Here is a 23,922-nt window from a genome sequence, read left to right on the forward strand (position 1 = left end):
CATTAATGAATCACAAGGAAATGGTGATCTCATTATTTTTACTATTGAATCACAAAGATCTTGAGCAGTGGCTCAAAAGTTATATAAGATGTAAAAACACAATTTTGGATAGAATAAAGTGGACATCGAGAGAAGCAAGAAGTCTTCTTTATTTCTCAACATTCTGATTTCCCCGCTCGGAAATCATAATTAATTGTTCAAAGATTTAAAGGACCACAGAGGCGAGTTTGTCGAACTGCCAGGACACGAAAAAAACCTAGCTTTTCTTTGCAATATTTTACAGTTGCATATTTTATAAAAGCTACTAATTCGAAGTTTAATTAAAATTTTAATCTATGAGAAAGTAAATCCATTAGATTGTTGAAAAGTTTAATTGCATTTCTTCTGCCTTACCATCCTAAATAAAATTATATTTTAATATCTCAATTGGTTTACATCAACAAGAAATTACAATAGTTAAAAAAAAATGATTGAAACTAAAGTCTAAAAAGAGCCCTATGCTTTTTGACATTTTATTTGAATTCTTAATTAAATCCCTTTGAACAGTTAATGAATACCATAAATTTATAATATGGCTAAGAATAGATGCTAGGCTTCGAGTGAAATTCTAGTTTGAGTATAAAGAAAAAACTATAAGTATATTCCAGTTCCGTCCAGAAATTGGCTGTGTATTTTTTTCTTGAATCGGCAAACATTTTATGGATAGATGATACTCGCACCGAGAAAAAAAAGAGGGAGCGATTTACTTTTTTTCCTCATAACTTTAACAATTTATAGGTGTAAAAATATATCAACATTTTTTAATGTTAATTTTACACCTTTCTAAGGGTAAAATTAACATGAAAAAGGGTAACTAACCCCCAATAGACCTAAAAAGGGTAATATTTACACCGATTTCGGATAAATACTGCAGGGTAAAATTAACATTTCCGGAATGTTATTTTAACTTTTTCGGATTTCTCTTAGTGCGGGCAATAGTAAAAAAAATTAGGATAGTTGTACATACTGATTTTTAAGTCTATCTTAGACCTACATCGACCATTTTTTTTTAAAGGGCAAGTATCCCTATCCGTATGAATTCATATAGATTTCGTTCTCTGTATGGGGAAGTGGGGCACCTTTGAATGTGAGGCAGTTTTGAAATTGGAACTTATCTCCTATTTATAAATGGAATTGAGCCAAATTTATAAATGTAATTTGCCTATTTATAAATGTAATTTAGCTTTTCAATCTATTTATGCACCTAAATTATATCATAATAAGGCTCAATTTTATTTAAAAATACGTTAACTATCCCAATTTCAAAGCTGCCCCACATTCAAAAGTGTCCCACTTACCTCTAGTCTAAAATCTAATAGAAAAAATCGCAGTATGTGATTTAAAACTACCCTGTGTTTACTGCTGCCCCTAGTTTCCCTAATTCATCTATAAAAAGGGGAGGCAAAGCGTCCCAGACTTTGCGAAATGCTCGAACTCGAGATTTAAATGCTGCTATACCTCAAGAGTATTTTGACATCATTTACCGGTTTTCAACTGATTTGAACCGATTCATCACTCAAAAGATCCCCAGAATATTTTTAAAAGTAATACAATTGATTTTCACATAAAAATTAGTTATCGGCTGTGAATCGGTTCATTACCGGTTCAGAACCGATTAGAACCGGTTTAGTTTTATAGAAAATTCCAAGACTTTTCCAACGAGCCCAAACACGATACCATTCTGTTGGAAAATGCGCTCTCTAGTGTCTTTTTAACCTTTGATCTTGAAAAATCGTTATTAGGAAAGATTCACCCGTATTTTCGTGTAAGAACGAAATGTCCGCCTAGGTAATTTCTAAAACATATCGAAAAAGCTTAATTTTTTTAAGCTACCCCAATTCAAATATGCTCCACTTCCCTCACATACAGTAGAACCCCGCTATAGGCCATCGCTCTATAGTCCACAATTTATAGACCGTTGATTTCAAAACACTGATTTTAAGTTAGGTTCTGTTTTTTAATACGCAACATGCAATGTTGTCATAATTATTTTAATATTTTTGACAAAATTTATTGAGCAGTTGTGATAATTGTGATCCATAAAATGAAGAGAGCGAGAACAAGTACCACAATCGCAAAGAAAGTGGAAGCCATCGAGCAATTTTAATACTAAAAGTCGTTGATAATTTGAAAAAATTACATGGACTATATATTGCGACCCAAGTGTCAAATATGGAACCAAATATGGACGCTCTTATTCTCTTTATTCTCTTATCTAGCGAGGCTCTACTGTAAATTGAAATTTTTGAACTAATTTTTAGCCTCGTAGTTCAGGCTGCCCCCATAAGCCCATTATGCATCTTCAAATAAAATAACAATCCATTTTTTATAACCAGATCCATGATGAACAATTGATGTAATTAATATATAATACTTTTATAAATAAATTATGAAGATTTCCAATAGTAATTAAACTTCAACACTGAACCTACCAAGACCCGGTCAAATTGACTGGTTTAAAATTAATACATATTTAAAATTTAAACGGTACAATATCACTATCAAACTTTATGAATATATTAAAATATGCATGTAATAGGGGAAACTGGGGCACCAGCAAACACGGGGTAGCACAAAACACTAATTTTTATTTCTTACTTGGACTATCTCAACCATTTCTTCAGTAGACAAGCATCCCTATAGTGTCTATAAATTCCTATAGGTCTTGTCCTAAGAAGTCGAATAGCTGATTAAAAAATCGCAGTGTTCGGTGCTACCCCGTGTTTGGTGGTGCCCCAGTTTCCCCTATATTTTTCAGTGTTTAAATTATAATTTTTTGCTCTTTTCTAAGACAAATTTGTTGTGTATCCTACCCTACTGCGGTTTGCCATTTGACCGAAAAACGACCAAAAACGGTCGGTAGGTTTAGTGTTAAAATCAATGGTTTCAATGTCAAAAATTCAGATTTTTTTAAAACCAATTTTTTTTATACGTAGTGGAAAAGCCATTTCTGATCAATCAGGTATTTATTATGAAAAAGAGATAGTGACTCTCTCATTGTGAAATGATTCATTGATCGTGATAGACAGTCGACTTACGGTCAAAGAATGAAATTCCAGGAAAGTCCACCGCGAAATCGCGAAATGATGGATGTGAGGGTGATCTTGCGAAAAATTCTGAATAAAAGTTCTGCAGAAGAGGGTGTTTTATTTATATTTTTTTTATACTTGAACATTATTTCAGTTATTTCTGCGTTATTTATTTTTTATTTAATTTTTTTTTCCTGATCATTAGCAATAGAATAGTTATCTCAGAATTTATTATTAAATCTCCGCATTCTAATTGACTGAGTGCGAGAATGCTATTTCGAAATGGAAATTTGATGGCAATTGAAAATAAATACTTCTGGGTGTAATTGGGGAAAAAAAAGCGAGAGAAAATTTCACAACGATAAAAACACATAAAAATATTTCTCATCTCTGTGTAGTAAATAATATAAAGTTTGAGTATTTTTCTTTCTTTCATTTAGAAATCTTGCCTTCATAATATTTGTATAAGAAAAAAAGGCGGTTTTGGGTGAAGGGCTCCATTCAATAAAAATTACTTGTTAGATCCAAACGTATACACACGCTATGTATATTATTAACTTTTCTCAAATACTATGTACAAGTGAGGGATTTGAGTTGATGGAGCATCTCTAAGATATAATCGTCTAAAATCGTAATTTCAAGAACTCTGTCGATAAATTGTTAAATAAATACAAATTAAATCTTTTTTTTCACACATTTCACTCCACCTGTGGCGTCTCGAATGTGTATATAATTCAGTGTGTACACAGAATGTGTGTATTCATTTAAATTTCAACATATTTCGTAATTATATCGTGTACTTAATTAATTAATGTGCATTTTCTTGGACAACTCTGCCTCTTCGTGTTTCTCACACATTCAATATTAATTTCCACTTGCAGTCACTCCATCCCTCAAACACTCCGTATTTGTCATAATTAACAGACAAAACGATCAAGAGGAGTTAATCTAAATGCAATCCCATTTGCATATTTTCTCCTACTATATATGTTAACATGTTTTTTTACCGCATTTTTTATTGCCTCATTTTCTAGTTTTGTATATAATATGTTTCTTGAGGAGCACATAATGCTAGAGAAGATGTATCTTAAATTTGAACTAAAAATGGATCAAAATGATCAAAATGCTAATCAAATACTTCGTCTTTCCAATTAATAAAACGACATTAACATATGATTTCAAAAAGTAATTTGATTTGTTAAAGGTTTGAAATATTAAAAGAAGAATAAAGGTCCATTAGGTTCATTGTGTGACATACACTTTGAAAGTAAATATCATTACACTGTTTGTAAAAGGCAAATAATCACTATATACTTAATAATACTCCTTATTAGTGTTAAGGGAGAGCTTCATGCACGTTTCAACATAACTCTTGTACATTTATTTGAAGAGACAAACGTTTTTACCTTCATCGCAGAAAATAATGTAAAAGAAATTTTAACAGAAATTCAAAAACTACCTTTCTTTAGTACGATTTTACTTAGATATCATACATTAAAGTGTATCCAATTGAATTGAACACTATATTTTCATAGAGAACATCTATTAATATTATATTATTAAATATATAATATATTGAAATTTCTTACTCAGAAAATGTTAATAAATGATTGGCTGTACAGTATAAGAATGATATGAGTAAATCTCTAAAATTCGAAGGTTCTACATAATGTATTATATGAATTAATGTAAATTGCTTAGATGGAGGGAATGACAGAAAAAAGTTTCGATATCACACAATGTACTCGAAAATGTGTGAATTTGTTGATTTATTGCTCATGATGGTCGCATCTACACTTCTATAATTTTTTTTCTGGACAGAAAATAGGAAGGCGAGACCTTTAAACCATGAAAAACTCTTTATTGTTATTTACTGTACTTCATCCCATAAATCTAAATTGATTTTCTTTGCGCTTCTTTTTGGTAAATTTTTCCTTGTAATCTCTTCTTTAAAGTTCTTCTTCATTTCTTAGGAAATCGAAATTGAAAAAGAAGGGTAAATGGGGAACATTAAAAGTTTATTCAGGCCTATCATTTATCACACATGCATTATTGGATATAAACATATATGTGTGTACAATCTACATAAGTTCAATGATTTTATATCAAAAATTGGGATGCTTGCCCAAAGAAAATTACTGACATTTACTTAAATATAAAGCAATTTTTAGATACAAAAGTTTGGCAAAAAAATTGCAAAGATATGCAGAATATACAGAATTCTGATAAATTTTCATTATGAATTTAAAAATTTTAATTGTTAGTGATAGATTAATTAATGATCGTCCTGTCTGACACAGGGTAAGGGGGCCCATCGTTGAGCCATTAATTAAGACCCAGCTATAGGCACTTATTTAGCCCTTATCGGCAAGATCTGAGTGGTAGGCCCGAATTAAGGATTAGATTTTGCCACGTACATCAATGGCGGGCGAATGAAACTGTCAATCACACTTCCTAATTTCACTTCCAAATATTATACAAACGGCAGAAGCTACAAGGATAATGATTTGTTTTATTTAACTGGTATTAACGATTTAACACTTTAGAAAAGGAAAAATCATTGCGTAAAAAAATTGTCTCCTAATACTCATGAAAAAGAAATAAAAATACGTATTTTAGGGTTGTAATTTGTTCAATATTATCAATATTCAATACACGAAACATACACAGTCTCGCATATTTATTTTTAATAATAAAATTACTCAAGTCGCACAAAATCACTTAAGAATCTTTGAATTAATTTGAAAACAAATACAGTAGACTCTCGCTAATTCGGCTCTTTTAAGATCGGGCTACGGCTACTTTTTAATTCGGGCGGCAGTTAAATTCGAAAATAGTTTGTTGACATTTTTCAAGCTATGAAGCAAATATGCACAAATTTGTCATGATTTGTCTTAATTTTGATGTGATTTTGCATTATTAAGTGGTTTTCATGCAATTTATAATAGCAATGAGCATGTAAACTTTATATTAGTATGCGGAAGAACAAAAAATCGTTACATTTCAAACAACTTGACGCCCGAATTTCTCTCTAATTCGGTTGACATTTCGGTCTCAAATGCCCGAATTTGAAAGAGTCTACTGTACATAGAATTTTGGAAAATATTCCATCATGTCACTGACAACTGAGCAACACGATCGGCAACATAATTTTCGTACAGTAGACTCTCTCAAATTTGGGCATTTGGGACCGAAATGTCACCCGAATTAGCGAGAAATTCGGGCATCGAATTGTTTGAAATGCAACGATTTTTGGTTCTTCCACTAATATTAAGTTTGCATACTCATATTTATGGTAAATTTAATGAAACCCTCATTATAATGCAAAATCACATCATAACTAAGACAAAACATGGCAAATTTGAGAAAAAATATTTTCATTCGAAAAAATGAAAAATATCGATAAACTTTTTTTGAAATTTAACTGCTGCTCGAATTAAAAAGTAGCCCAATCTTAACCCTTTAACGACGAGACACTTTTTACGGACTGCAAATCAACAATAAAATTAAACTGAGAAACATAATCAATGATAAGTCTTACATCTAACCTTGGAAAGTCCAACAGAGTCTGATTCGGTGTATTTTGTACTTCTATGAACGGTAGGGACAAAAATAGCCCACAAATTTAATAATTTTTTCTAACAATACTAATGAAAAATATTACGTATGAGTATTGTAGTTTTTATTGCCAAAAGAGTTTTGCTTAAAAAAAAAATTGGAAGTATAAAAAATAAATAAAATTAATTATGAATTTGAGAATTGAAAATTCGCCATTTCTGAGCTTAAATATTTACTACATAGCAAATAGCTAGAGACTTACAAAAAATATTTTAAATTCCTTCAACCTTCTACTTTACAATTATATACAGACATAAGAAAAAAACTTTAGGTAGTCAGGAAAAATTATTTTCTTTATGGGACACCGGTGTTCCAGTCGTCCTTAAGGGTTAAAAGAGCCGAATTAGCGAGAATATACTGTAGTTCCAATGTTCACATCTAGGAGCGCAAAAAGTGTCCTTCACATATCTTTGGTAAAGGGTACTTTGTATAGGAGCCTCTTAAAAGTAAGGCATGAAAGATAGGGGTTAATTCAGGTTATAATCCACGCTTACTTGGTTAGACGGGCTTTGAATTGGGGCAGTTTTGAAATTGGACTTTTTGTCTCCTATTTTGAAATTGAATTAGATCTAGCCATGATAAAATTTAACTTTACAAACCAATTTCGAAGCTAAATTACAAATAAAGCTCAGTTCTATTTAAAAATAGGTAAAAGTCCAATTTCAAAAGTGCCCCACTTCCCCCTAACTATTAAATACTATGTTTTCCATACTAAAATTACACACAAAATCAGATCTATTATCTTGAAAGTTCTTTAAAATGCAAATACTAACCATCTAAATGCATATTCAAACAACAATTTTTTTTTTTTCAAAATAATGAGTTTTTCTCCTCCTAAGCCCCCACACCAAAGAGTAGAAATATATATTGAATAGAAGTGTTTGTGACTCTTCAATTTCTACCAAAAGATCTCAAATTAGTTCAATGACTTTGAAATTTTCAAAGCGTAAATCTACGTGTGAGTTTTCACTTGTAACGGCTGGAAGATGCATTGAGAAATTTAGATATTTTGACTCCAAGATAGTGGAGATGGAAAAAAAGTGTTTGGAAATCACATCAATTTTAACTCACCAACTGACAATAAAGAAACGGTTTCCCCCATCGATTATGCTATCGGTGAAATTTGAACCCAGTCATTTATTGATTATAGTGTGAATTCCCACCTGGATGATCTAAAAACGTAAAAATTTTATTAGCTTCCCCCATGAAGAGGGGAATATATATTTTTTTGTATCAGATTCTTAACCTAGACTTAAGGTGTTAAATGATATGTAATATTATACGAAATCATCATTGATATTTAACGCCAATCAATGCAAGATCACATTACTCACGTGAGTTGAAATTAGAGGGGTCGCCTATAAAACATTTTTCAGGCAAAAATGCATTTCTATTTAGCACTTTTTCCTGGTCCAAAAAAAAAAGACAGAAACGACCAGAAAAAAACGACTGTCGCCAGAAGATCACCGGGTCAGTCATGTGAATTTTTGATGATCCAATGAGAGAAAGATAAATCGAAGAAATAACACGTCACAGATGATAATTCGTAGAAAATATATCGAAAGAGACTTTTGTGGTGGTTCCCAATAAATTCGCCTGGGAGAGCAACAGACAAGGTAATAAATTCATTAGGCGTACATCCTTGGAATTCTTCGCATTATTTTCAATGATTATCGTATGGGTGAGACTATTAACTAGACTCCATCTTCAGTGTCACCAAATATAGCATAATCCCCGAAATAACAATTGATTAGTTGAACAGTGAAAATTATTTTGGAAATTCTGTTGAAACTATAATGGTTCTTTTTTTCTCTCCTGTTGTATGGAGGAATTTCGTGACTTGGAACGTCTTCTTTTTCTTTGGATTATTTTTGGAAATGATGACAAAAATGTGATTCATTCAAGTGTTTTCTGGTCCCCTCTTTCATGGGTTCTTTCTTTTTTCTTTGGTGTCAATTTCTCTCTGGCTCCCCCATCCATACCTGAAGGGCACGCAATATGAAGTTGTTTGATCATCCTTCTGCCTCTGCATCTTCAATCCCGAAAAACAGTCTATTTGTAGGCTTTTTATCGCCGTGAGTGGATTTTTCTCAATTGATACATTCACTCCCACGATAAGTCTTTTTAGGACTGAGAGCATTGGCGTCTAGTTCATTGATAAAGGCGACGAGAGTGAATCCAAGAATGGAATTGTAAATAGGAGATGAAGAAAAATATCTCGCCAAATAAGTCACTCTCTCTCTCCTCATATGCCAAGAATATCCGGCGGAAAGAGGATTTTATTTTTCCTCACCACCATAATTAATCACATTTGTTGATCTACATCGAGATTCTTTACTTTTTACATTGTCACGATCACGAAAAAAAAGGAAAGCAAGCACGTATTAACTCAGCATCTGCACATGATAAACATTTTTAACGCTATTTTACTGCTCCACCCTGTATTTTGCAAAGATATGTGAAAAATGCGAAAAATTTCATCATTTTCTTTGCGTATATGGAAGTACATATTGGGATTATATTGAGTGAATTTATAATTTTAGATGCCGGACATTGTACGGAAAGTCTAAATAGAGAATCGGGAGTTAATTTTGGAAATACAACTAATTTGTTTGTAATGGCATTTTCTATTTATACATACATTAATGCCAAATATCTCTACATGATGAAGTTAATTAATTTATGGCTGTTTATTGGAAATTTTGTCACTTTTTGAGTTTAATTTTAAACCCACACAATATATTACTTTTTACTAGGCGCCATCCAAATTCCTTTCTCTCTGTTTCATTTACTCAAAACATCTTCAAGGTATTGCATTTTATTCGTATGACATGTTTGGCATTCAGTTGAAATGGATAAATGGAATTTTGTATCCCTTGCCCGCTGTGAAATTCTTCTGGTTCTGAACAAAAAGAACTAGGTAGTCTCCTGGTTGAATGTGGGAAATTTTAGTGAGTCATTTAATATAGTTGAAAATATAACTTCGGACAAAATTTATTCGATATACTATTTTTTCATAGAATCGACCCTCTATGCGAATCATAAAATAAGCCTCAAAGGACTTTACACATGAAGTTGAGAATACGGTCAAAGAAGCTAATTTAACGATTTTTCTGCCACCCACTCGGACTATTTCATAATTGTAGTGAAATTAGGATAAACACGCAAAATTCCCTGAATTCCACAAGTGAATTCTTCATTTTTAGTGTTCATCCCACCACCTTCTATGCTATGATTAATGTGCCAATTTATAGAAATTATACAATCGCCACAGACATCTGGGCCACACCGCATCATATCCCACCAAATCCGGGTGGAGAAACAAAGAGAGAGAGCAAATATCATTTTGGATTCCATTTCCCATCCTAACACTTTGCGATCATCAGCCAAAACACCGTTGAATTGCTACACTTATCCTCCTTAGATCACACCAGAGAGATGAAAAATGATCGACAATCAAACAATTATCTATTTCCACTAAGTCATGTGAATGAATTCTGATTGCGATCTTCCAAGAAAAATCATTTCTCACGATCACAGAAACGCCCCACAAGCCAATAAATACATCATCCATGTCGATCATTCCTTTTCCCAATCGTCAATCATTCAACTCTTCGTAATTTCTCCAATTTACACTAAATATTTATATTGTTGTTACTACACACTTAAAATTGCTAGAATAGAATAAGGATTAGTCAGTTGATATTTTGTTTTTAAAATTAAAACTTGGGAAATTTGGATTACGTTGAATTAACCCATATAGAGAAGATCACTAGAAGTGCAATAAATTATTTATGAAATATTACACAATATAGGGTAAGTGTGCCAAATTTCGGCATAGTTGCATGCAACCGTCAAAGTCTCAAGTTTGAAATGTAATATTTTAAATACAAATTGATTTTTTATTCTTTCTTCTGAAAGATTGTTGTTTGGAAACTTGTTAAGAGTTTACCGTTTTTATTTACTCTAAAATCATTCTTAATACATTTTAAAATTAATAAAAATGTAGACACAGCTTTGGTGCCCTATTTCGGCCACTTTCATTCTCATAGTTCCTTGCCCTTCGGGAATTCTTCCAATATCTTTTTTACGTCATCTCGTTTGTCGAAGCTACATTTTTTTTGTTATTCTTTTGCATTGTATAATCTCTAGAGTACGTAAAATTTAAAAGTTCATGGAAATTCGAGGAAGAAAAAAGGTGGCCGAAATTGCAAGCTGGCCGGAATTTGGCACACTTGCCCGAAATTACAAATTTCTAATTTTTTTGCCAAATTAAATTAACCCTTTAGGGACGATTGGCCAAAAAACCATATAATTTTCTTCGGCCTATCAAAAGTTATGTTTTCCTTTAAATAATCAGAAAAAAAAATATTTTTGACTTCCTCATTCTAAAAGAGTCAAATAATAAAATTATATTCTAAAATAATGTTAAACTTGTTAATAATATCAATTTCAATCCAATTCTATTTCACGCCTAAAGGATACAAGGGATACAAATTTCTCACGATTTTTTAGATAAGGTTAATTTTAGACTAATAAAAGTGTCAGTAATTTATATAAGCGACACGGTTAAAATAATGACAAAGTTCTGATATGACCGAGTCCGTATAAGCAAGCAACGTTGTTCTTTAAAAGTTGAATTGAAAGCTTTTAATGTGACTTTTATTTATTTGTAACTAGGGTAAGTGTGCCAAATTCCAGCCAGCTTGCAATTCCGTCCACCCTTTTTGTTCCTCGAATTTCCATGAATTTTTAGTGTTAACATACTCTAGGGATTATACAATACAAAAGAAGAACAAAAAAGTATCTTCGACAAGTAAGATGAAGTTAAAGGCATTGGAAGAGTTCCCGAAGGGCAAGGAACTATGAGAATGAAGGTGGTCTAAATACGGTACCAAAGCTATGTCGACATTTTTATTCAATTTAAACTGTATTAGGGTAAGTGTACCAAATTCCGGCCACACTTTTTATTCCTCAAATTTCCATGAATTTTTAGGTTTTGCATACTCTCTCTAGAAATTATACAATGCAAAAAAATAACAAAAAATATCGTTTCGACGAGCAAGATGATCTGAAAAGGCATTAGAAGAATTCCCGAAGGGCAAGGAACTATGAAAATGAAGGTGGCCGGAATAGGCCACCAATGCTATGTCTACACTTTTATTCGTTTTAAAATGTATTAAGAATGATTTTAGAGAAAATAAAGACGATAAATTGTCTACGAGTTTCCAAACTGCACTCCTTATAAAAAAGTATCGAAAAAATTCAATTTGTATCAGAAATAATACATTTCAAACTTGAGACTTTGGCACTACCATGCAACTATGCCGAAATTTGGCACACTTACCCTAAGTAGAATTTTTTAGGATTATTCGAAAACGCATCATGCAACACGAACAGTTTGTCCATGTACGAAAATACCATTGAATCGTTCCTAATAACGGTTTTTCAAGGCTAAAAATTAAAAAGACTCTTGAAATTTCTGCTCAATCTGAACTCTGAACCGGTACCAATCAATTCTGAATCGGTTATGAACCGCTAAGTAAATTTCGTCCGAAATTTCAATTGTATTACTTTTAAGCTATCTTGGGGAATTTTTTGAGTGACTTGTGAATCGATTCTGAACGGATAAAAGGGTTAAACGGTAAATGACGTGAAGGTACTTTTGAGGTATAGCATCTAAATTACACAAAATTGAGCATTTTCGGAACGCGTGAGAGGCTTTGCCACCTCTTACATTAAATTATTAGAAATGTTTGTCAATAATTTAAATATACTATTCTATACTATTCTCGCCTATTTCCTATTTTATATTTTTTGCTTGTCCCTATAACCAAAATGCAAATTTTTATTTATTCCGAACGATTGATTGTTGGAAAATAAAACAAATCAAAATCTTGAGGAAATATTTATAAAAAGTGAAATCATTAAGCGTGTTCATTTTCAGACACCTTTCCAGAGATTGCCGGATTACAATGAACGCAATGGTGATCTTATAACGTCCTATTATTTTTTTTTTAATTAAAAAATATCTTCAGAAAAAACAAATATTTATGGAGAGACCTAATTTAGGAAAATTTGTTAAGTGATACCTCTCAGCAAAGCAAAAAGAAAATAATAATCTCAGCTTAAGAATTACAGTACGCATTAAGTATTGTTGACTTAATTATGCGAAGCATTATAAAAAGTTTTTACTTTATCGACTTTATCACATTTTCTAATCTATTGTGTTCCCATAGTTCTGAATGAAATTTATTCAAATTTACTTTTTACTTTCAGCTTTATTATGCTTATCCTTTCGCAATGATCCTCCTCAATATCTGCGCGTGCCTTAATCTCTTTCACGCATTTTTAAAGTCTGCGTGTCTGAAATATTAAAGAATTTTCGTTTGAATAACTCACAATTTACCGTGGAATGTTTAGTATTGTGCTTTAACTTCCACACACACATTTTAGCCACTGTGAACAAAAAAAAATCATATGCATTTTTTATTTGTTGCATTTCAACAAAATATAATAGTCTTCCCGGTGATTTTATTAAGAGGCAAAGAATATGAAACAACAAAAAGAGAACGACATTGATAGTTTTTTATTTTCTTGTGGGAAAAAAGTGAAATTATGCATAGGACAAAAAAAAATCCTACTGAAAAAAATTAGAAAAATCGTAAAATACAGATATTATATTTATAAGGAATTTATGACCATTATAATTTTTATGGTTTAAGTTTTTTTTTGTTTGTTCAATTTTATCTGTATTATTCAGGTTCATACTATGGTGGATCAAACGAATTTCTCTAAAATACGAAAAACAAATAATATGAAACCCTCTAATGGAATACCATTTCCTCATCCCATTTACGGTGTTGCAATTAAAATTTTATCAGGTGTGTACCTAAATGACTGAGGCTATATGCATTAAATTAGCTTCTACTTGCCAAAGGACAATTTGGGCAAATATTTATTTCTGTATTTAATTTAGAAGTTTTAAAAGAACTAATGAAATCCTTAAACTTTAAACATTGATATGTTTTACAGATTAGTGAGAATAGTAAAGATAGAATTGAAATATTTCTTCCTTTCTCGTCATGCGTATGTGTGTGCATACCTTTTGTGATTATTTTTCTTGTGCTACTAGTGCAACATGTAGTAAAAAATTCACATGGAAGTAATACCTCTCTTTTTTATCAGAAACCTAAAATCTCTTCAAGAAGATCACTTCATTTTTTCGGGTCTTTTGTCAAAAGTGGCTTAAGATTTCACAAAACCCACAAAAAAACAAGATAAATTCCGATTCGTTCGGACAGTGATCGCAATTTTGAGGTATGTTTTCTGGTTAAATCAAGAAATATTCGGAATTTAATTTTATGCCACAATAGTCTGTTGTATGAGCAAAAAAAAACTAAATTAAAATTTGAAAATCAGTTTCTTTGTAATTTTGGGGAATTTTGAAGATGAAAAGGCTTTTTTCCTCCTTTAGCACCAACAACTTCCTGATGAAAATCTCACCAAAAAATATTTGCAGAATAAATTATACAAATTAGCGGATCTCGGAAATTCCATTCCTCTCACTTTTACAGTGGGATATAAAGAAAAAAAAAACAGATATACCGCCGTACTATACATCTTCATGTTGATGACTACAAAGTCTCACGACATCACAATTAGTAATAACAATAAAAATCAGCTCAATTATTTGCATTCTATAGGAATTCTTTAATCTCAAACATTTGGTAAATCACGTAATTTTTTCCCTACTACTGCAGTAATCTTGGAAACTGAAAATTGATTTGTAGTTTTATTTATAGTATCAATAATCAAAAAACATGTATGTGTATTAACTTGAACTATTGTTGCGTTTTGGATGGTGCGATTATAATTGCTCTGGTATACGTACTTCAATTAAAGTGAATTACATGTTCCGCGAGAAATTGCAGTTTTGCCAATTGCCTAATTCCGTTTCCCAAGTTTATTTTCAAGAAAATATGAAATGAAGATTAAAAAAATTGCTCCGTATTCTTTCTCGAAGTATTATTTATATCCTAAAGCTACCGATTGCTTAATTAAATTAATTTTGCAAATTTTATATTTTTTCTGTATATAGAAAAAATATTTTGTAAAATTGGTCACTAGTTTTTGTAAATAGGGTAAATGTACTAAATTTCGGCATAGTTGCATACAAGCACCAAAGTCTTATGTTTGAAATGTAATATTTTTAATACAAATTGAATTTATTTGTTACTTTTTTATAAGGAGTGTTCATTGGAACCTTGTAGGCAGTCTATCGCCTCTATTTTTTCTAAATTCACTCTTAATACATTCTAAAATTCATAAAAATATAGACATTACATTTGTGGCCTATTTCGACCACCTTCATTTTCACAGTTCCTTGCCCTTCTGGAATTCTTTTAATGTCTTTTTTAGATCATCTTGTTCGTCGAAGCGACATTTTTTGTTATTTTTTTCATTGTATTTATTTCTAGAGTGTGCAAAAACTAAAAATTCAATGAAATTCGAGGAACAAAAAATGTGGCCGAAATTACAAGCTGGCCGAAATTTGGCACACTTACCCTAAATTAAAAAAAGAATTCCTACTGAGGACTTACAAAATGCTTGTAAAAATCATATATCCCCAAGAATAACCCTCTAAAAAGTTAGTAAAAATGTGTACATTTTCACCAACATTGTTCGTATAATATTATCACATGACGAGCCGCTTTTGTTCTTTTACAAACATTTGTTCGTGAATGTTTGTAAACACACAGAAAAATGTTCGTTAAACTGTTGTTAGCAAATTTTTGCTACACAAAAAAAACAAATAACGTTACGAACTATGTTTGTAAAAAAGTACAAACTTTTACGAATTTGTTTGAGGGTTATACGATTTACGAGAATTTTGTAAGTCCGCAATAGGAATGCATATTTATAAATTTTTACGAAATATATTTCTCTATCTAACCAAACTGTTAAAAAAATAACTTCAATGAGATTTTAAATTAAGAAAGTAATCCAACGCCTAATTCTGTAAGATAAATTATATCGTTAATTAACTAATTTTGTTGTTGGGGGAGGTGGGGCTACTTTGAGCTGTGGGGCTACATTTTTATATGATTTTTTCGACAATTTCAAAATTAAGTTAGTCCTTACAAATTATTTTATTTAGATCCACAATTGTTTTGTCCATCCAAATGACATCACGTTAAAACTCACTTTCTTTTAGAAATGTACGATAAAAATTGTATAACAATGTAGCACCAGAGCTCAAAGTAGCCCCACTTCCCCTTATACCTTAATATTTGATCTTATAATGCAGAGGTGTGCAAGAACCGTTTGAAACCGAACAAACGTCAAATGAACCTTGTACGTCAGTGGTCAAAATACCTGAACAAACTAATTTTGACGTTTTTTCGGTTTCAAACGGTTCTTGCACACCCCTGAATGTAATAAAACAGATTATATTGTCATCATCTGCGGCGTTTTGAATATTTATAAAAAAAATTAAGTTTACCTATGCAATACAAATAGCAAATTACATTAAAAATTACGCATTTCATCATTTCGTGTAAAATTAAAATATGAATTAAGCCCTAGTGTCGTCATTGGAATCTTATAAAAAAAAAATTTAAAGAAATTCCATGATCATGACTTTTTTGTGGACATAGTAAATCACAACACACTTGACAATAATCAATCGCAAACTAAATCGTCGGTTTTTACATGATATTGCAAAAGGGCGGTAGTTGGAGAAGCGTGGCGTAGATAGATTAATCAATTTGAGTGATTACCTGGCAGGTGACTGGGTTTTACAGTGGAGCCACATGGAGAGAATTCAAATTGAATGTTTTCCCCAATGATTGCCAACAAGAAGCGCGTTTTGTAATCTTATAGAAGTGTGGCTGCAAACCTAAAAAAAAAAAGAAATACAAACAGATCATGACGTGTGTGCCGAAAATTATTGAATGAATTGTGATTACTCCACTTAATACCTGTCCATTACCCATTTATGACAAAGTACCCACTGCTGTGATTCATCAAACACAAGAACAACAGATGTCTCTTTGCCTCCTTTTTGTGATTTTTCACCTTGTATTTTGGTATTTATGATGTCACTGCCTCTCTAGGATTTTTTACTTCGCAGGTTATTATTACAGTTCTTTGTCATTCTTATTATACGCACTTAAAGAGAGAGAAAGTGTATCGAAAGCTCCATTCCATATTGTTTTATCCTAAACCTACAACATTTTAGGAGAGTCATTTTGTTTAACTAATCCAGACCACAGTACTACACTGAGAGAAATCCGAAAAAGTTAAAATAACATTCCGGAAATGTTAATTTTACCCTACAGTCCCTACAGTATTGATCCAAAATCGGTGTAAATATTAATCTTTTTAGGTGTATTAGGGGTTAAAAGTACCCTTTTTCATGTTAATTTTACCCTTAAAAAGGTGTAAAATTAACATTAAAAATGTTGATATATTTTTACACCTAAAAAGTGTTAAAGTTCTGAGGAAAAAATGTTAATCGGACCCTCTTTTTTTCTCAGTGTAGGAATACTGTCTCTCAATTCAAGAGACTTATAGGGCCCAAAAAAATAGGCTGATCTTCGAGAATATTTTAGCCTGTACAATACAGCACTAAAGATTTTTCCCAAATTGTTTAAATATTCTCAAGGATCTGCTTAAGTCTATTTTTACCCTTATACTGGCTTTAAACCTAAAGGAAAATAGTCTCAAGCTGATCCTCAGAAATATTTAGCCTATAAAATTTGACAGTAAAGATTAATCCCAAACTAGGATTAGGATCATCGATTAGAAGTCCTTTGCATAAATTTCCTTAACCTAATCCTTTACTGCCAAATTTTACAAGCTAAATATTCTCGAGGATCAGCCTGAGTATATTTCGGCCCTAGCCTTAGCCATATATGACTTAACTGCTCTAATTTCTTATCAATCACGATTTTTTGGCAAAATTTAACTTAGAACTTCATTATTAAAGATAAATGATCCATTAGATTCTCAAAAGGCAATATTAAGTGCTCAATATTTAAGATTTTGAGACCTCCGGAAACTGTTTAGACTGAAGACCCCTTTCGGCTGATCCTCGAGCATATTTATCTCGTAATAATTGGGGATAATAAGGAACAGGAAAATTTAAGGACAATGCGCAAAATGGTCTAACCGTTCACCACAAATATAAGACCTTTAATTGGACAGGACTGACAAAGGTCCTTTTGCTCCAGCACCAACTGCATGCAGGGATATCCAGAAATATTCTTCTTAAAAAGTTAAAGTTTCTGAAGGTTCCAAGATCCTCTAAACCTTTGTCTAAAAATTTTGAGTTATTATTATTATTAATCATATCGAAATATTTGTTACAATGTAATCATGTTATATTACTGTCGATTCCGTAGTCAAAGAATCCGCTAAGTCCGTATGTAGACCGCCCAGGAGCACCTTTCCCGAAATGTGGATGCTTCTTACATGCTCTCAGAGTTTTTTGGGTAATAAGTTCAGATTAAAAATATTCTCATAAAGCTATTTACTCTGAACTTTTTGTTAAAAATTTATTAATAATTGTATCTTATTCGGCCCTACGAACTTTTATGAAACTAGCTCTTTTTTTATCAAGGTGAACATTTCTTTACAAGCAATTCTTTCTACGGAATTAAAGAACATTCAAGGATATTTAGGAATAATTTGGAAAATTACAAGGAAATGAAGAGATAAGGATATGGTTCTTTGTGGATCTCTGTGAAATCCACTTTCCACGGAATGCCTATCGTGAAACAAAAGAAGGCTTCTTAACTGGTAGTTTCTTAAAAGATTTTTGTCCACTTTAGGTAATTTGTAGTCATCAGAATTTGTCGGATGGCCATTAGGGCGTTTCAACTAGGAAAAAAATTTTTTGGCACTATTCTCACGGTGCTGTATTTGATGAGACAAGAAAGTTTTTCTTCTACGACCATATGATCAGACGCCGTTTAGAGGTGGCTAAACGACCCTCTCTGTAGTGTAAAATCCGGTAAAATCAGAAATTTGTTCTACAAAGAGGGTCGTTCAGCCACCTCTAAACGGCGTCTGATCATATGGTCGTAGAAGAAAAACTTTCTTGTCTCATCAAATATAGCACCGTGAGAATAGTGCCAAAAAAATTTTTTCCTAGTTGAAACGCCCTAATGGCCATGTGCAGTGATTGGTATTTATCTATTTAGTATTGATTGAGAAGTTTTATAAGTAAGTCACAGTTTTGTAATAAATTTGTACTAAATCCTAATCATATAACATGGTATTTGAAATTAACGTAGTTTTGTCCCTAGAAGTCATTTTTTCTTGACGAATTGGCAAATAACTTTTCCTGAACTACTGATATCTTCTTTGTGATGTAATGACTAATGGCTATTATATTGTTGAGCCAAGCTCCCTGAAGTCTTTAATTAGGACGTTAAATAAATTGATGGCTTTATTTTACAGACCCATTATTGCACTAATCTATGTACAGGGACATGAATTCGAAATATTATAATTATTATTTGAAATAAGAGACGAATTTGATCATTTTATTGTCAATATAAATAATTTCTTAGAAAAGAAGAGTTCTAGTAACATTTAAGAATAAAGATACTTATTTAAAATTCATCCACTGTATTGTCATTTACATAATTATATTGTCAGACCTAAGGCTTAGCCATATGGCTTAACTTCTCTAATTTCTTCTTAATCAAGATTTTTTGGAAAATTATCACTTAGGATTGGACAACATGGGCAAGTGATCCATTAAATTTTGAAAAAACTATAGAATCAGGGGCTGGGCTAAACCTTAGGTCTGAAGCCGGCCTTAGTCTCATACAGTAAACTCAATTATTATACTTTCGCGACATTAGGTACACGGCTACAACCCAAAGCTTAAAATTTTCGGTTTAACCCTTTAAGGACGATTGGGTCACCGGTGACCTAAAAAATGAAATTTTTCCTACGGCCTTCTAAAGTTGTGTTTTGCTCTTAAAAGTCTGCAAAAAAATGATTTTTTCTGACCACCAATTTTTGACCTTCTTGTCCTTAAAGGGTTAAGAGCCTAAACTAGAACAGCCCTAAAAAATTGAAATTCAATAAACAAAATATATCTTAATATATTACATAGTAAATTTTATTTCATAATCAGTAAAGAGAAATAACATTTGTCTGGCCTATATTTAAAAAAAAAGGAATTGAAAATAAATCAAGCACAAAGGCGCAATTTCATTGTACACTGAGTGAGAGAAATCCGAAAAAGTTAAAATAACATTCCGGAAATGTTTATTTTACCCTACTATTGATCCAAAATAGGTGTAAATATTACCCTTTTTAGGTATATTAGGGGTTAAAGTTACCCTTTTTCATGTTAATTTTACCCTTAAAAAGGTGTAAAATTAACATTACAAAATGTTGATATATTTTTACACCTAAAAAGTGTTAAAGTTATGAGGAAAAACGTTAATCGCACCCCCGTTTTTTTCTCAGTGTATTATGGCATTTCTAGAGAGGTCCGTCAACCGACGAAAACTATTTGAATGCAGATCCAACTTTTGAGGTAGAGCCAGAGCCTCGAACTCATGAGTTCGAGCATACCGCAAAGTGTTGTTTATTAGACCCTTTCTTTCTTTCCTCAATTTCGTTATATATACATTTTGTACATGAACGACAATCACTAAGCAATAATAGTCGTAAACTCAAAAAGTACTACATATAACCAACCAAAATTCAATTTTTTTGTGCTAATGATTTAAAATAAAGTTTCACTCTCGATTTTATCTTAAAACGAAAAACCTTGTTTCCGGTTCAATGAACCACCAAATTTCACTAATTAATTGCAACACTTTCAGTTATTACGAATCCAGTATAAAAAGCAAAGAGCTGAGAAACCTATTAACTAATTTAGTTTTTTTCTCTTCTTGTATTATTGCAGATTAATATAAGTCAAAGAGAGTACGCAGAGAAGTACAAATTGTACTTGGAGAGGGTTCAACAACGAAAACAACAGGACACGAATTTTGTTGATGAAGACGATAGCGACCTCGTATTTAATTCATTCGCTCCCAGTAAGTATTTATATATTGTTCTTGTGGTAGAAAATCCTGAAACGCAAACAGAGCATTTATTCTTTTAATTTTTATCATTTAAATATTTTTTATTAAAATATTTTTTATTAAAAGTTTTCTGTCACTAATATGCATTCATATCTCTTATTTTGACCTTATGGATAATTGCAAACTCTTGTAATTTATTCAAAGAGAAAGAGCAAAACTTTTTAATTCAAAAAATCGTCTTAAAATATACTTAAATAATACGGGATATCATTAATTCATCAAATCAATCAAAATGAGTGAATGAAAAACCATAGTAATCTAATATACTTAGAACAATTTTTACGGGCCGAGTCCCTCTTTTTCTCCCTGAATAAATTAACTTTTAAGTAAGGCCAATAATAACATTTGGATTTCAAACCACATTAGAGACAATTTATGATTTTTCATAATATTTTCCCAAACTTAATAAAAGCATAAATAATTTATGATGCGGATGATACATCACAAATATTTTCATTTGAGCTAAATTGTATCAGTATCCAAGTACAGCATTTGCTCCATGCTAAAGTTTATTCTACAACGATCTGTTCTTTATTAATAACTTATATCCTAAATCTAAATAGGGTAAGTGTGCCAAATTTCGGCATAGTTGCATACAAGCGCCAAAGTCTCAAGTTTGAAATGTAATATTTTAAATACACATTGATTTTTTTATTCTTTCTTCTGAAAGAGTGTTGCATGGAACCTTGTAAAGAGTTTACCGTCTTTATTTATTTTAAAATCATTCTTAATACATTTTAAAATGAATAAAAATATAGACATAGCTTTGGTACCCTATTTCGGCCACCTTCATTCTCATAGTTCCTTGCCCTTCGGGAATTCTTCCAATGCCTTTTTCACGTCATCTCGTTTATCGAAGCTACATTTTTTGTTATTCTTTTGCATTGTATAATCTTAGAGTACGTAAAATCTAAAAGTTCATGGAAATTCGAGGAACAAAAAGGTGGCCGAAATTGCAAGCTGGCCGGAATTAAGCACACTTACCCTATATATAAAAAAAATCGGTTTGTAAAGGATAATGTTTTATTTTTGTAGCATCTCAAGCCGATTTTAGACGGAGACGTCCACGGAGTGTGACTCATGATTTAGTATTCGTACGCTTTCCTCTGCCTGAAGCAGAACAACCACCACCTGGAATTGAAGAAGCTACTCTGAGAGTCCTACTGCAGAATCGCCATCATCACAAAAGTGCTAATGTTACTCACGATGGAAGCGTGAGTCTGAAGGTCTACCAGCTCATTGAACCGTATGGACGCATCTTTTTAGACGGTCAGATTGTTTCCTTGAATCATCTGGGTGGCAATAAATGGGTAGAACTGGATGTGAGTCGTGCAGTTGAGAGTTGGATGGAAGCCCGTCATCAAAATCTCGGACTCGAAGTACATTGCGATGGATGTCATCGGAAAGGACTTCACGTTGTTCATGATGCCTCACAGTTTGGTGATACTGATGACGATGCTAATCCAGCCCTCAACATCGTAACACGTGTTGTCCAACGAGAAAAGCGTTCACGTCAATACAAGCACTACATCCAGCATCCGATTCGACGACCGCGTCAGACGGATTGCCAGAAAAACAACCAAAAGTGCTGCAGGCATCGAATGGAGGTGGCGTTCAAGGATGTCAAAGGATACGAGTTCATTATTCAGCCAAAATCTTTCGATGCCGGCTTCTGCCGTGGCAAATGTCCTCCCAAATACAATCCAGCCCATCATCATGCACTCCTACAGAGTCTCATCTGGAAGCAGGACAAGAGTAAGGCTCCACGTCCTTGCTGTGCTCCACTCAAGCTCGTTGATCTCGAGGTTTTGCATGTGGACGAAAGGGATCCCACGAAACTCAAAGTGGCTACATGGACAGATATGCGTGTCTTAGAGTGCGCTTGTTCATGAAGGCTATCATCGCTTCAGAGAGAGAGGCTCCTCTAATGTGATCCGTCGCATTTTGTCATTGAAATGCGTCGCAATCCGCCATCGTTTCATGATCCGTGACATGCTAGCACTGAATCACACCATTTTCACCAGTTGTTTCATTTTATATGCCAAAGACCAATAAATGTGACTTCTTCAATGTTCATTTTGGTTCTTTTACTTTTTTGAATTCTTCTTTTGAAATGCGAATCTATAACTGCTTGGTTTAAAGTAAGTATCAGAGTAACAGCTTATATCTCCTTTTTATGGTGCTATTCCAATGAAAAATGAACATGTTTTATTTAGCTTCTTCTTCTCTTCTTTAAAGTTTTTGTAGGGGCCGGACGTCTTTTGACATCCACACAGCCCGTTTTATTTAGCACTTTACTGTTCTCACTTCTGCATTATCGACTTTTCTCTGTGTTGGTTTCTGTCACTACTGTAACAACTATTTGATGATTTTACAACAGAACGAGGACTGGAAAAAATAGTCGAGACAGGAACCAACACAAAGAAAAATCGATAATGCAGAAGAGCTTGAGAACAGTAATGTGCTAAAACATGTTCAGCAGGAAGATCTCCCCTTAGGACTGTTCCCAAGTGCTTCTACATTATCGACTATTCTTTGCGTCAGTTCCTGTCTCGACTGATTTCCCCAATCCTTGCCGTAAAACTACCAAACAGTCGTGACAGGAACCAAAGAAAAGTCAATAATGCAGAAGCACTTGAGAAGAGTAAGTATGTATTAAAAAAATATTCAGGAAAAAGATTTCCCATTTTCAGTTTTCATTAGAATAGCACCATTATTCAATTTAATTGATCAGTAAGTGTTTTATTAATCTTTTCCGCCAATTTCACGAAATTATAAAAATACCTAAGAAATGGAAAAAGCTCTCCAAAGCCTTCGAAGATTTTGATGCTCACTTGAAAGTTTGCAAGTCTGTTCGGCACTCCTTTGCTTTCGTCTCTGTTTCTTCAGAAATACTTCGAATTGGCCTCTGAAATTTGTGTGGACTGTTCTTTGGGTCCTTTGATAGTTAGCTGGGATTCTTTACAATCTCAGCTTTTGTGGTCCTAGGTAAAATCCAACCTCTTAGATCGGATCCAAATTTTGGATTTACACGTTTTAACACTCCTAGATCACGAATATCATATGCACTAAAAATCGATTTTCTTGTAGAGAGAAAACGGAAAGCGATTTCGACA

The 23,922-nt window shown here is 32.5% G+C and overlaps 1 protein-coding gene across 1 annotated transcript in view; it reads left to right on the top strand.

Moving 5' to 3' along the window:
* LOC129801548 (univin) overlaps positions 1 to 22,882 on the top strand; it is a 31,749-nt gene extending 8,867 nt beyond the window's left edge. The window contains exons 2-3 of the mRNA XM_055846759.1: positions 20,626 to 20,758; positions 21,842 to 22,882. Coding sequence (XP_055702734.1) covers positions 20,626 to 20,758; positions 21,842 to 22,698 — 990 coding nt within the window. The 3' untranslated portion in view covers positions 22,699 to 22,882. The remainder of the gene's footprint in view (positions 1 to 20,625; positions 20,759 to 21,841) is intronic.
* The last annotated feature ends 1,040 nt before the right edge of the window (positions 22,883 to 23,922 follow it).

The sequence above is a fragment of the Phlebotomus papatasi genome, chromosome 2 (assembly GCF_024763615.1).
Source record: "Phlebotomus papatasi isolate M1 chromosome 2, Ppap_2.1, whole genome shotgun sequence".
Classification (NCBI taxonomy): domain Eukaryota; kingdom Metazoa; phylum Arthropoda; class Insecta; order Diptera; family Psychodidae; genus Phlebotomus; species Phlebotomus papatasi.